Source organism: Hydra viridissima, unplaced genomic scaffold, assembly GCF_058129835.1.
Source record: "Hydra viridissima isolate aposymbiotic clone 2 unplaced genomic scaffold, HvirCarnegie_v1 scaffold_4, whole genome shotgun sequence".
In the NCBI taxonomy this organism is placed as follows: Eukaryota; Metazoa; Cnidaria; class Hydrozoa; order Anthoathecata; family Hydridae; genus Hydra; species Hydra viridissima.
Window position 1 is genome coordinate 11,018,721 of NW_028324303.1, and position 15,973 is coordinate 11,034,693.

General features: G+C 25.8%; 1 protein-coding gene and 1 long non-coding RNA gene across 7 annotated transcripts; both read left to right on the top strand.

Moving 5' to 3' along the window:
• Positions 1–91: 91 nt before the first annotated feature.
• LOC149889876 (uncharacterized) lies at positions 92–1,577 on the top strand. Its single transcript, XR_016452209.1, has 2 exons — positions 92–304; positions 1,243–1,577. It is a non-coding gene; the product is annotated as an uncharacterized LOC149889876 (long non-coding RNA).
• Positions 1,578–1,846: 269 nt separating this feature from the next.
• Positions 1,847–15,411, top strand: LOC145182844 (meiosis-specific nuclear structural protein 1-like). 6 transcript variants are annotated; one of them, XM_090086388.1, is made up of 15 exons: positions 1,847–2,409; positions 2,922–3,041; positions 4,508–4,621; positions 4,901–4,960; positions 6,562–6,629; positions 8,052–8,154; positions 8,361–8,590; positions 8,857–8,932; positions 9,043–9,183; positions 9,919–9,968; positions 10,049–10,106; positions 10,291–10,413; positions 13,992–14,126; positions 14,725–14,850; positions 15,095–15,411. In XM_090086388.1, exons 2-15 carry the CDS (start codon positions 2,934–2,936, stop codon positions 15,188–15,190), a joined length of 1,488 nt encoding a protein of 495 aa, XP_089942514.1. In that variant the 5' UTR covers positions 1,847–2,409; positions 2,922–2,933; the 3' UTR covers positions 15,191–15,411. The 6 variants fall into 6 exon arrangements, with proteins under 6 accessions (XP_089942514.1, XP_089942515.1, XP_089942517.1 ...); XM_090086389.1 differs by having other exon boundaries at positions 1,854–2,416; XM_090086391.1 differs by having other exon boundaries at positions 2,243–2,409; positions 2,945–3,041.
• The last annotated feature ends 562 nt before the right edge of the window (positions 15,412–15,973 follow it).

Sequence of the window (15,973 nt, forward strand, 5' to 3'; positions counted from 1 at the left end):
TACAGAAAAATTAATCTTTATTGCTCGGTAATATCTACTTTGCTTAATTACGCGTGTACTTTTGACGTCAGAAATATATTTTATTGGCTTAACTTGTTTATACAGTCGCACTAGATCATAACAGAATAAAGCTGTGTTCTTAAGAGAATAAAGCTTCCGTGTTCTAGGTACGTTAACAACACGTAGTTCGAATAGAAAATGGCGGATAGTGCAGAAAGTACCTTTAATCCACAAAATCCGAATAATTTCAATATTGAAGCAAAATTTCTTTTAATTCCTGGTTTTATCATAGTTTGCTTAGCTCGTAAGTATCTTTAAATTCAGTTACTCTATATACAATTGATATACATAAATCTTAAAAACTGCATCTCTTTACTAAATGCTTTTTTAACACAAAATATTTACGAAAATTAACCCAATAACCTTTAAATATTAAATCAGAACTTCTAAATTTATGGTTCTATGTATCTTAAATGAATGTATAATCTGTAATCTAGCTGGTTTGTAATACATATAAATTATAGGCTCAGAGTATGTGGATTATTAAATTTTTTTTGTTCAAATTGTAATTTATCAAGAATTAAAGTTATATTTATACTACTCTTTACAACAATTTACATATTTTTTAAAATTTACACATGACTTAATTTTACTTTTTACACAATTTTATTAGAATAGAAATTTTTATAATTTTTGAGTAAATGTGAAAAAAATGTTTCTAAAACAGTTCATGGTTCAAATACATTAGAATGTGTAACCTTCTTTGTTTAAAACATGCTAAAAATACAAGTCTACCAACAGTCTGGATGAAGGTGTGTACTTTTATTTTCCCAGCAATTGAAAATGAATGTTAAGATGATATGCTTGTTGCAGTAATTGATAACAATGACTGTTCTACCTGAATTTATACTAATAAGTTAACATTGATAAATAAAAAATATAAATGAAATTAACATCTAAATTCTTGTAAGTTTTTAAAATATACTTGATGCTATATGTATGCTATAAAATAGTATATATATAAAATTATACGTTTTTCAGTATACTAATCCCTTAGAATAAAGTAAATGTAGTAATATTTAGCAATTGTTTTACAAAATTTTTCTTTACAAGTTTGAAAAACTAATCAGATTCAGTCAAAATCACACTTCACAATAAGTTTTTTTCATATACTTATGTACTCCATGATAACAATTTTTTTATTATATACTTTGTAATAATAGTCTTTTCTTGTCCTTTTAGTTTTTTTGGTTTATCGCTTGTTAACAAACTACAAAAAAAAAGAACTTGAAAAGCAAGAGAAGAAGAAGAAAAAAGAAGAAAGAAAGAAAAAATAATTTATTAATTTTTTTAGTTGCAACTGAATTGTATTATAAGCAATATTATCACCCTTTGTTTATTTTGAAAAATGTGAAGGATCAGGAAGTTTGAGCTGGTTTCAGTTTTAAAAAAGCTTAACTTATATATTATTTTTTAAATGCGAGGTGTAAGATGTATTTATATCCAGTCAAAAGCACTGTTTTCAAATTAACACTTCTCCATTTGTTGGAAAATAAATAATCTATAGATACATGTAATTGTTGGTTATCTCAATTAATGTAAAAAATACTTTATTTATATTAAAACGCCATATAAATCCTTATCTTCCTTAATGATAAAAGAGCTTTAAGAAAGCTGATATAATAAAAAACATAAAGGATTAATGTTAAAGATACCTTAACACTTGGTTTAAAACAAGTTTCTGATAATTAAAAGTAATCTTTTTTGTTTTTACCATTTATAAAGACCGATACTAATTTCAATACCAATCCTAATCCTTAATGGGGAGGGGGGGAAGAGTGTGTGCAAAGTGATGAAAACACTCAAGAATCAACATTTTAGATTTGGTTAAAAAACTGAATATTTGTTCAACCAAATGATACAAAGAATGTTTTAAATTTACAAGGTTTTGGTTTACTCGTTGATTTGGTAGCAGAATTGATTGGCTCAGACAGAAACTTAGACCATTAATTATTGGAAAAAAAGCACAGCTTCTATTTACGATTAATTAGGCTAGAGACGTGTTAAGGGATTCCCCCATTAAACTTTTTTGCAACTAACGAATCGTCAGACAAACCCTTCTGTTAAAACAAGAATTCATTGAGTAATATCGCTGATTATTAATTTTATGGACTTTTTTTTATCTGAAACAATTTCAAACAATCGTTTTTTTAAGTTAAAAAAAAACAAAGTCCTGTACTACATTTACCACTAGAGTAAAGTGATTCTGCCACTTTTTCGGCCTACCTTCACAAAAAAAAAGATTGTACCTAGCTACCAAATTGATATTATATCTTCATCGTGGAGTTTCTTCTCAATCAAAAGAACACATGTTTCTCGGAAATTTGAATGAGATAGCTAGTTGGACGGGTAATCTGTAAATAATATTTCTCAATACTATTCGACCAATACATAAATATAATTATGTATGAAATTTTTTTTTTTGATTTCTAAGGCATATTTGTCTCGAAGTTGGCATTGCTAAATGTCAGTGTGTGTGTGTCTATATATATATATATATATATATATATATATATATATATATATATATATATATATATATATATATACACATGTTTATGGTATATATATGTATGTATATAGATTTATGCGAATATACATACAAATAGGAGGCTATATATATATGTGAGTGTATATATATGGATATATGGATATACATATACACACATGTATAATTACATATATATATATATATATATATATATATATATATATATATATATATATATATATTCATAATATAAAATATACAACATGTATATTGCATATAAAATACGACATGTATATTGCATATATATATGTATATATGTATATACACACATACACAGACACAATATGTTAAATTTTGTTTTTATTTATAGAAGTACCTTGTCATGTCATTCAGGCCAGTGACACTAAGTCATGCTAAGCATCAAAAAATTGCTCACCAAAATCGAAGGTTGGAACTGGAAAGAGATCAAATACTTCGTCAATTGCAACAGGTTAAATTTTTACTTATCTTACATCAATATGTTGTATAAATCAATCAAAAAAAAAAATTCTATTAGTAAATTTTTTTTTTTTAATTTCTGCTTCTATTTAAAAATAGATTTTTCAGCATGTTAATAGTTTTAAAAAATATTGTCTTGTAGACACCCTACATGAATTCAATTTTTTCTTTTTTTCGATTGTTAAATATACTGAGGTTTTAAAGAGCAATACGTTTAGTTACTTGGTAGAATGTTTATTAACTAAAAGTTTGATGTCATTTTCAGATTCAATAGGAACTTTTGCTTTGCTGTAGCAGTTTCTTTTTCTCCATCAGATGGTTGGATAATGTAATACTGAAAATTATTGCGATCAAAAAAAATATTTTCAATATGGGTTCTACAAGCATGTAGGAGCCAAATTTAAAAAAAAAGTTTTAATCACAGAATAATCTATAATGATTTTAGATAGAATTAGAAATTTATCACTCATCTTGCTTCTTACTTTTCTTTACAAAGCCTTCCTTTCTCTTCCTTTTATGTAATCTTGATATTTTATTTTACTTGATATTTACTTTTATCTTGTTAATTTTTTTACAACAGTTTGATTGGATAAAGTTTTAGTACTTTTCTTTCTCTTTACACCTTTAAATACTTTTAAATTTTTCTGCTAGTGTTTTAACAATTATTCTATTGAAGAAGAAAATATAATATTTTTATACAAAAAAGTTACTAATAACTCAAAAGTTACTAAGTCTTTTTCAAAACTAGTATTCCCTGTGACCTTGAATGAAAAACTCCATAAAAAGAAGGATAAATAGCCATTATGTAAATTTGATGGTGAAAAGAACAATTTCAATCACAAGTTTATTTGTTATACCATGTAAATGTTAATTCACTGGTGCCACAGTTGGAATATACCTTGAATATATTGACAATACCTTGAAATAAATTGACTCCACAGATTGATATTGATATTTTGAAACTTCTTTTCCATGAATAATTAGTTATACAGGGTGTAAAAAAAGTTCTAGTAAAAAGTATAACTTAAAAAAATTGTCAGTACAATGTTTATTTTCAATAAATAATTTTGTTGTTCATACTTTTCTAGGGGAACTTTTCTCACACCCTGTATATGATTACATATTTCATGGGTATATCTTTATTATTATTATTATTATTATTATTATTATTATTATTATTATTATTATTATTATTATTATTATTATTATTATTATTATTATTATTATTGTCGTTGTTGTTATTATTATTATTATTATTATTGTTATTATTATTATTATTATTGTTGTTGTTGTTGTTATTATTATTATTATTATTGTTATTATTATTATTATTATTATTATTATTATTATTATTATTATTATTATTATTATTATTATTGTCGTTGTTGTTATTATTATTATTATTATTATTGTTATTATTATTATTATTATTGTTGTTGTTGTTGTTGTTAATCTTAGGAAAAGGTTCTTCAAGCAAATATGGCAAGTGAAGATATAATAGAAGAGCGAAGATTCTTAAGAAATGCTCAGAGAATTCTTATGGAACAGGAAAAAGAAGAATATATTAAAAATGTAACAAAATATTGCTATATTCGATAAATTTTTTTCTTTTGAAAAACTATTAAAATTTATTGACATAATAGAATCATAATTAAAACTTATCATATCATTTTAAAATTTTAAAGGTGATAATAAATATTAGCTTTGTTTTTAATCTATATATTTATTTTTAGCTAGTATTTTTTTTGTTAAAGTATTATAAATAAATTTGTTCTCTATAGCAGGGTGTGTTATTTAAAATGGATTTTTCTACACATAAAGTTTTTTAAAAAATGTTTTTGCTAAATAAAGGTACAGTTGCAGAAAATTATAAGAGAGCAGCAAAGAGAACAAGAAGAAAAACTAGCAAAGGTATTCAAAATATATTTTATTTGGACCTAAAAATGTTTTCTTCCAAATAAATTACAGCGTTTTTCTAATGCATGGATATTTTTTATTATGCAAATTCAATCTTTTATAAATGATTTTTGTGTGTGAAGGTTTTCATTATCAAGAACGAGACAAAAAAGTTTTGTTAATTTCTTTTTAAAAATGTTGAATCAAAATAATTTATAACAAGAGCACTATAGGTAAATGATGTGTCTAACTTAGCATGTAGTTTCTTTTTATACAAAGTGCATTAAAGTTTAAAATTAGTTGTATATGTAAGGGTAAAATATTTTAATATTTATAGTAAATAAAGGTTTACTATAAAAATTGAGAAATAATAGTTAAGAATCTGTAAACACAAAGTTTTTGTACCTTTTTAACTATTGTTTGTTAACTTTATTAGGTTTATAATGACAGTAGATTTTTTTAAATTGACATGGAAGTTATTTATGTTATATTTAGGTATGTAAATTTAAATAGAGACTTGTTTTTTTTATAGAACTTTGGCAGAAATTTTTGATAGAATTAAAAGATGAGTTAGTTAAATGTGTACTAATAGATAGAACTAATAGATGAGTTAGTTAAATGTGTATGATATAGTCCTTTCCACTATCAGTTATCATCAATTAGTTTTTTTTTTGTTTGTTTTTTTTTATTAAGTTATATGAAGTATGTTGACACCTAATATAATGAAACTTTTTTGTAAGGTCTCACTGCATCACCTTAAATTTTTCTGGTTTTAGTGCAAAATTTTGTAAATCAATTATATCATTATTTAGTAGATAGTTGTGTTTAGTTGTGTGTTGTTAGTTTCTTGCCAATGGTGTTTATCAATATCAAAACAATTCAGTTCAATAAGAAATAATTTACTAAGTATTTTGATGAACACAATGGTTAAGTTCACATTTGTTTTAGTTCATAAACTTTAATTGCCTTAATGAAAATATTATATATAGAATATCATAACAAATAATAATAGTATCTGTACTTGTTAAAAGCAAAATTATACTGACTTTGATATTGATGTTTGAAAAGCTTTTGATATTAGAGAGAAAAGATATGTATTGACTGCATTATATTGATTGAAGAAGAAGCATGATATTGATTAAAACCATGCCTATGATAAAATCAATAGTTGCTTTTGAATGATGCTTTGATTTGATAAATATTTAGAAAAACATCAAAAAGTGATGTTGGTCTTTTTTCAGTTGTACAAGAATCTAAAGCATTAAGAAGCTTTTAACTCATAAGTTGTATAACTAATTTTCTTCTTTCTTCTGCTTGAAGATTAAGGCAGTATTTAATGGGTAGTGTTTGGGTATAATTTTGTCAAAAGATATGTTTAGTAATTTATATTATTTATATTTTCTAATATTTTGATCAGTGAATGTTGTTTTTTCTTATCTGGAAGGCTTTGAAATCTTGCAAAATTGTTTAAGCTAAAAAATCAACACCACACTTTTAAAAGAAAATAAATTTAAAGATGCTATACACTTTTTTTTTTCTGACTCAGATTAGGAGAAAGACCTTTTTTGCATTAAGTTAACATAACAAAAACTAAAAATGTCACCAACAATTATTAGGAATTGCAAGCAATCAAATTAGAGACAATGAGAAATGAGAAACTAAAGCAGCAATATCGTGAAAACAGGTTGGTTTAATAATGGTTATAATGTTATAATAATTTATTTTTGACATCGTATGTTTTATGATAGCTAAAATAATTTTAATATAAGTAAGATTCTAGGTTACTTCAAACAATGGCTTTACTATAGTTTACAAATGATCTTGAGAAGTGAAAACCATTAGTTTCTCTATGTAAAGCAGGGTTGAGGTTGAATGATCATTTTTCAAATGTTGAATCACAGTTTTTTTTTGTTATGGTTGTATTCTTTTTTTTGTAAGTCTCAATTATTCAAATAATAGTCTGCTAGGAACTTAGAACAAATTAAATGCTTATATTTCAAAGGTAACCTGGTTTTAATTCAATTGATTGTTTTTTCAAATGAGTGAATACTAATATTATTTAATTGCTTTTGTTTTTTGTTTTTTGTATCCCTAGAATATATGCAAGAAAGTGCCCTTATTTTATGCTATTTTTGCTCCTTTCCTTAGCCTTTGCTGTTAGCTCTGCCACTTGATATGATATTTCAAGAGATATATTGTGGTGGGTCACTTTCAAAAAACTTTGAATCAAGATTTGGCTGGGAATTTTTCCTATGTCTTAAATAAAATATGAATGATTAAAAAATCTTTTTTAAAAAATTTAAATTTTGCTTATCAATTTTCAGGTTGAAAAATCTATATATTTTTTTTTGCAAAATATTCGTAGTTGCAAAATGTTTTTCTAATGATTCTAAAAACATTCTAAATCAATTCCTTGTTTTCAGAACTAGACCTCTTAAGCATAAAAATTGGCCCATAAAAAGCAATTTTATAACTATTAAGCTTTTGTATTTTTGTGAATATTTGTTTATTAAAAAGAAGTTTTTGTAAATATGTTTACATATCTTTACAAACATATGACTACATAACTTTACAAATATTGAGACAAAATAATATTTATTTTAAAATATGCAGAAAATCATACCTTGAATGACTTATCAGCAAATCTTATCTTGAATGACTAACTGCTAATGTTTCTATGATCCATTGTTGCTCTTATGCAACCATCTTTTTGTTCAAATCTAAAAACAGTTTATGGGGCGCTTTTATCTTCTCAAAACTTTGACCATGAATAGGGAATTAAGGAAGTAACATAGGAGTGTTTCAAAATGAGTTAAATTTAATAACTTAATTCTAGTACCATGACAAAATTTACCTTGCAATTTGTTCTGCATTTGAATACTGATTTAAATATTCAATCATGACCCTGAGAAATGATCCTGAAGCATAAAGAGAGCCATTTTCATCAAAAATCTTGTCTAAACTGGAAAATATTTCTTGATAATCAATGTAATTGTCTCATGTGTGTCAAATGTAGCTTTAATAAACTCATATTGTTTAAGTTTATTTGAGATGTAAATGGATATTTTTTGTCAGAAATTATAAAATTATCATTCTTCACTTTTAGTTTAGAGCTTCGTGAATTAGAAGCCAAATTGCGTGCAGGATACATGAATAAAGATAGAGCTGCTCAACTTGCTGAAAAACAAGTTTTACAGATCAGCATTGCAGTATATTCCAGAAATCATTTGTTACTTTTCTTCTTAAAATTTATTGTGATTTAAAATAACAAAAATAAAAAAAGTTTTAAAGATGATAAAAAAAAAGTTTAAGGATGATAAGAAAAATCTATAAATGATTAAAAAAAAGTTTTTACTCCTTTTTATAGACTGGTTTTATTTAAGTATATTCTTTTTTAAATTCATTAATTTTTTAGCAAAAGGAATCTGAAGCAGCCAAAGAAATGCAAGAAGATTATGAACGTGCTGAAATGCTAGAACAGATAAAAGAGCGTGAGCGTTGGGAGAGAAATGTTCAGTATCATGAACACCTTGATAAACAGTTGCATGAGCAAGAACAAATCAAACACCAGCAATATGAAGAGTTTCTCAGAGAAAAGCATATGATCGATGAAATTGTAAGAAAAATTTATGAAGAAGATCAGAGGTACTTGGTTAAACTTGGAAGATTGCTTTACATATAAAGATTTTACCAAGAGTTTGGTTATTACTTGCAACCAGATTCTAACCTTTTCCCTCAATTACAACTGCTGAATTAATGTCATAATGATTTTTATATATAGCTCTCAAACAATTTTCAAAAGAATATGATAATAAGCAAAAAAACCAAAATATTTTTTAGCTGTTACAATTATTGTTACAACAATTGTTACAACAATTGTTACAACAATTGTTGCAAATTTTATATTTTAGAGAAATAGAATCAAGGTTGTTAAAACAAAAAGAAAATAGGGAGCTTATTGAAGAGTTTATGAAAAAAAGAGAGCAGGTGTGTTAGTTGTTTAAATTGTTGTGTACAGATTAAATTTTCATAGATAATTAAAATGCTCTGCAAGTTAAACTCAATAATAAAATGTGTTAATTGGATCTATTATATAGTGGAAGTTACAGGAACTCCAGAATGTGAAAGAAGAAAATGAGCGCATTATGAAGTTTGCTGAGGAGATACAGCTTCGCGAGAAAGTAAGAATAATGGAACGAAAAAAGAAAGAACAAGCTATTAATGAAGTCCAAAGAGAAGTAAGTTATTTTAAAAAAGCTCTAAAAAAGATGGTTTATAAATATTACTTTGAGATTAAATCTCAGTTAGACTGAACTGTTTCAAATTCTTCATTACTTTTTAATAAAGTTAAAATGCTTAAATTATTGCTTGTTTTAATCAAAAGTTAAAACAGCTCTTCAGGTTATATGTTTTAGGTTATATTATAGGTTATATATTTTAAAAACAGACAAACAATGCAGTGCGAGTTTAGTTTCTTCAAATATATTGCTCATTTCTGTTAATATTAAAAATTTACTTACAAATGTTTACATATTTTATTTTTTTTGTTAGTTATGTATAACTTTTAGTTTCTATTTATTTTACCTTAAATCTACCTTAAACATTTTTTTTTTTTTTTTTTTTTTATACTATTTGAAGTTAATTCTTTTATTTGCAATCACTTTTAACTTTGTTTTTATGGTTTTTTGACATAAATGTCAACATATATTATTATTTGCATCAGAGAATATTAGCATTAGATGAAACTTATTTAAACTATTATTGATTCTTTAGTGAATCACCTTTTGCTCAAATGTAAATAGCTAGCTGAGTTTCTCTTTTTTGTTAAATATCAATTTACTGCAAATGGCTTTTTTTTCAGACTGTGATTGTTAGGTCAATAGTAGAGTAGATCATGAAAATGATTTGTATAAATATTGCATGTAAAAATATAAATATAGTCTGTAATCTTTTTTACTACTTTATCTTTTTAGCTTTCTAAAAAGTTAGCTGCACAACAATACGAGAAAGAAGAAACAGAAAGGTACTTTAGTATGTATATAAAATGATCAGTAATCATTTTGAAGTATTGGTATAATTTGTTTTTTTTAAACTCTTATATAGAATTCGAACAGAACTTTATTTTGAAGAACAAGAAGAGAATGACCGTCAAAAAGAAATGGTATTTTTAAATATTTTAAAAACAATTGCTTTTAGCCAATTAAGTTATTTAAATTATTTTGTAATTAATGTTAAAGTTTGAAAAATATATATATAAAGTTTCCAAGTTAAATTGGATTATGCAACTTGTTTTTTTAAAATGCATACAATTACTCAAATATTCACATTATTTGATAAACTTCAAGCTGCTGGTGGAGAAGCGCATTCGTGATCGTTTGGAGTTACAAGAAACAATAAAAGAGCAGCTTTATTTGAGAGAGAAAAAAAAAGCTGCTGAAAAAGAAGAAGAGGAGGAATTTAGACGAAAGGTATTTTTATTTGCTATAAATTTATTTGCTATAAATTTATTTGCTATAAATTTATTTGCTACAAATTGATAAAAATTAATTTGCTATAAATTTTTTAAGATGAAAAAAAAGAAGAGTGCAATTTTTGTTCAGTACCATTGTACCATTGTCTGTGTTGGTGCCTTTTTGTGTTTTAACTTGTTTTTTTTTGTTTTTAAAAATTGTTTTACTTAAAGAAATGTGGTTCGTAAAGTTTGTTTTCCTGAGTTTGCAATTTTTGATAAACTAAACTTTTAAGATCAATTTGAAAGTTGCTAATATTGTGTGCTGGAAATATGCACCTTAAGCTTGTTTAATAGGGAGGCCTAAAAACTTTTTTCTTTAAAACATCTTGTGTGTTTTTATCATGGCATTGAAATTTAAAACCATGATTTTTTTTTTAATTAGATGTGAATATTATTGCTATATATAAACTCAAAGATTAAATAAATTAATTTTTTTCTTTCAAAAAATTAAAAAAATATGAAAGTTATTTATAACATTTTAATGCTCTTTTGTTTGAAAAAGCTGGAGGAAAAAAAGGGGAAATAAATTGTCTTTAATTGAAGCCTGGTATGACTTCTGTTAAGTTTCTTACAATTGATTCCAATAATCATTACTTTTTCTTAATAGCCTCCTATGTGTATAAAAAACTTTAATGTTGATTGTTCTGGTTGAACTTTTTACCTGAATAAATATAACTACACACACACACACACACACACACACACACACACACACACACACACACACACACACACACACACACACACACACACACACACACACACACACACATATATATATATATATATACATGCTGGGTATTTATTGATTTGTTTTCAAAGACATTATACATTAAGTATATCAAAGACATTGTTTATTAATCATTTTAACAAATGTTTTAACATTTTATATAACAGGTATTTAACAAACATCAATTTAAGACAAAAATTCTTTTTAATTTGAAAGAGTTAGAATTGTTACACTTTGAGAGGCGAGGCTATTTTCTGTTAAAGTTCTTTACTTGATAACAAAAATCCTTGTAAATAATTGGCATACGAGCTAATTAAATGAATTTTTTCCTGATAGTTGGAACACAATTTGTTTTCAAAACAAGATTCAACAACTTTGTTTAACCTTTGCAAAACTTCAATTATTGGGATGGATTTGTGTGTTGAGAGACTTTCAGCACATTGAAAAAGATTATCAGATTTTTTCATCATTGTAAGGCTGAGGATTATGTGATAATTTGTCAGCCATTCATTTAGAGAATCCAATACATTCTTAAGATATTTTAGAATGTAGCTGACAACACCAATTATCATGTGCAGTTGTATAAGAGATATAATGTAAAGCACAAGTAAGTTGTCAAAATTTTTAAACCAAATTGGAAGGTGAACTGTGTTTTCAAAATATATTGCTGTTTTGATATTTTTTCTGGCAGTGACATCTTAAGCTTTTTTGATTGATCCAATTGTTCTTAGGGACCCAGTTAGATGTAGATCTCTGGAACTGATGTTCACCAGCAGTACGGATGCATGCTGGAGTGAACCTGAATGCCACAGATAATGTTTACAAGTTTCATGTCGTATGATAATCTGCATGTACAAGATCCATTAAAATTTTGATATTGTTGTAAGATTCAGGCAAATCCTTGCAAATTGTAACCAGTAACTGTTGATTGAAAACACAAAAATAATCAGAGAAGAAAAAATTAAAAACAATTTAAGGTGATATAAAATGTTTGGTAATAAATTACATTTGTACCTAATTGGACTGGAAAACAATTTCCACCAGATTCTTGATGGATATTAATTGTTCCCATTAGAGAAGCTGGAGCTGTACAGAGAACATGTTTGGATATAGTTTCAGAAGCCAGTTAGATTTTTGATGCTAATTCCCTTTAACTCATGCAACTTCACAAGTTAAACACTCACAAATGGTTGTTGCCCATGTTTTTTTTTAATAGTTTTATAGACTCAAAATCAAAAAACTCTGGAAGTAGAGCAGAATGCCCCTCACTTAACCTTTTGATGGATGATCTGCAACTTTCACAAACACCTTTTGGAACACGAGTATCTACAAAATCAATAATTTTTTTTCAGAACTTCCAATGCTTTTTGCTTAACAAATTCAGTTAACTCACATTGATCCTTATTTTAAAAAAATAAAACAGAAAACTCTTCAGTTTTCTTCATGTTTTCTTGTTAGAGGCATTTTTATGAATGGTGCATTTTTGTTCAAAAATCATAATTATATACCTTAAAATGCAAAGTACTCTTATCAACTTGTTAATCCTTTAAAATTACTGCCAGATTGATTATATATTTTCCCTAATTCTTAAATACAAATAATACCACAATCAGATTAGATTCAATCTGATTGTGTTATAATTTGCACAATAAATATCTAAAAAAATGTGATCTGAAGGTGATCACAAGTAATACTGTTTATGTATTATAACTTATATCATTGTTAGTATTATTACTTATATTATATATCAGACTGTTTACATTTGTAATGTCACTTACTTTTAAGTCAATATATCACTAACAAATTATTTACTCTATTTATACAAATGTTAAATTAGTTAAAATAGATATAATTGGTTTTTAATAGTCATCATAAGTGTGCCATACTTGGCACACTTATGTTAATCTGGCATATTTTAATAAAGGATTTTCTCAAGTCATGAGGTTAATGCTAAATGTAATTTTGGGGAACAGTGTAGCAGTTTGAGTTTTCAATATCTGGAAATGTTTTTGCACTTGTTACTTGAACTAATGAACTTATATATTGTTGTTAAATTGAACTAATGAACTTATATATTGTTGTTAAATTGAACTAATGAACTTATATATTGTTGTTAAATTGAACTAATTAGTTGTTAAATTGTTATTGAATTAATTGTTGTTAAATTGTTATTTTGGTTGTTTTTTTGGGCATCAGATTCATTCAAACTGGTGTCAATTATGATTTTATTTTTTCCTTTTCTATGTTATCACTACTCAGGTTCTTATTCTACATGATCTTTTATGTAATTTTTTTTTAGCTCTTATAAGGTTATACATGTACATCTTCAAATGTAACCATCTTATTAGTCTTTTATTTATTTACATATTTATATATATTTTTTTGTCTTTTTGTTCCGATTTTTATCTTTATTAATCATTAGTTTTCAGTTTGCAAAATCTTAGCAAACAAATCTTGAAAATCTACCAGCTTCCTGACTGTCAACTGGAGTTTCAGTTTAACATGGTCAATCTACTAGTTTTTATAAATACCTTACTATAAATAACAATATATGCACTAAACTTCCACAGAATAATTTTTAGTCAAAGACTTATCTAATTAAAATAGGACACGAATTAAAAATATAACACCAGCGGGATAATTAAACTTAATGATGATATTTGTTATTGAAAATTTTTTGCCATTTACATTTTTTTTTATGCATTTCAGTGAAAAAAAAGCTCACAAAAAAATTTTTAATTTTAGTTATCCAAAAATATACGCATGCGTATTAAATGTCTAGTTTTGAAGTTTGTTTACTTCAGATGATAGAAAAATTCTCTGAGGATGATCGCATTGATCAAATGAACGCGCAAAAGAGAAGACTGAAACAGCAAGAGCATAAGCGAGCCGTTGAAAAACTCATCGAAGAAAGAAGAAACAAACTGCAACAAGATAAGGTAAATGTTGTAAATATTTACAGTGGCATATTGTAGGGTGCGATTGACACACATTTTCTAAGAAAGCGTCGCTCTATATAATGCATCAAAGTTGCATTATATAGAGCGACATATCTTAATTTGCAACATATCTCAAGCATGCTTCAAAAATTGTTGCATCAAACGATGACGATTTTTTTCTTTGGTGGTTTTTGTGTATTTAAGTTTTTGTTTTTTTTTTTTACCCCTCAGAAAACTGGTTTCTACCCCTCATGATGCTACCGTAAGCAACACGTTGATTGATTTCATTAAACGAAGAAATATTTGCACACTTTCTTTGAAAATTGATTTCATCACTCAACAATAAAGATAATTAGAAAAAGTTTTTGTTTTTTGCTCCTCAGCAAAAAAAAAAAAAATTAAACTATGTTTTGTTTAAGGGATCGTCTGTAAAGTGCGTACGAGTGTCATTTGCAATATGTATAGACATGCTTTGACTCAGAAATCCTTCGTTTGAAATTCTACTATTTTGTATATCATTTAAAATGTGAATTTTTGTCTGCAGTTGCGCAGTGGCTTTTGAGTTTTTATTTTAACTACACAGTATCAATATTTTTAGCAACGTGCAATTGAAGAACAAAAGGAAATGGAGCTCATTGAATCGCATAGAATGCAAATAATTGAGGAAGAAAGACAGCGTTTATTGCAAGAACATGCCAGTAAACTTGTAGGATATTTGCCCAAGGTACTCTTTTGATGTCATCTTTTGATATTTACGTGTTTTTTTATTTTGATATTAATGTCTGAACTCTATAGATCTTTTTTAAATATCCGTTATATACCATCAAAGTAATTTTATAAGATGTCCTACAGGTCTTAGTTTTTTGTTTGTTTGTTTGTTTTGTTTTGTTTTTTTGTTGTTTTTTTTTCATTTTCCCATCTAAGTGAGAAATTGGAATGTTATTTTTTTTTTCAATTAAAAAATTAAGGGCGTTCTTCGTGATGTTAACGATCTTCAATTGTTTGATGAACGATTTCAACAAGTTTACTCTAAAAGAGAATCCGAGAGCTTCGATGAATCCTAATCATAAAATATGTGTGTGTGTATATATATATCTATACGTATACGTAAACATATATATACATTTAAATTTACATTTATGATATATGTGTGAGTGTAACTAACTACATTGTCGAGTGTATTTATCTAAAGAAGTTTATTTTTATTTATTGTTCACCAAATTTTATTTTTAAAATTTTTAAAAGATGTTTTAGGTTATTAATTTGAACACATAGTTTTAAGAAACTTTTTTTTTTTTTTTTTTTTTTTTTTTTCTGTACCCTTGTTTTATTCTATAAGATCACAGATTTTTATTTTTAATGGTAGAAGCACTTTTATTTCTTCATTTCAAGCCTATAGCATTTTTAATGGTAGAAGCACTTTTAATTCTTCATTTCATAGCATTTTTAATGGTAGAAGCACTTTTAATTCTTCATTTCATAGCATTTTTAATGGTAGAAGCACTTTTAATTCTTCATTTCAAGCCTATAGCATTTTATGCTTCTGATGAAAGTGATTCGCGTGCTGTCAAAAAATTTATTAGAAACATAAGGTTAAATGATCATTACAAAAAAAACTTCTGAATAAATGAATGACATTTAGATAATCTTGACGTAGTTTCATACTTCAAAAAACTTTGCATGAACTAAAAACAAAATTACCTTCATCTTTTTTTAATGAGAACATGTTAATTCTTCTAATCGTAGTTCCTACTGGATGAAATGCATAGCGAAACAGTGTGAATGTAATTTAAATTTTATTTCTTTTTTTTTTTAAGTATTTTGATCTGCTGCAGATTTGTTTTTTG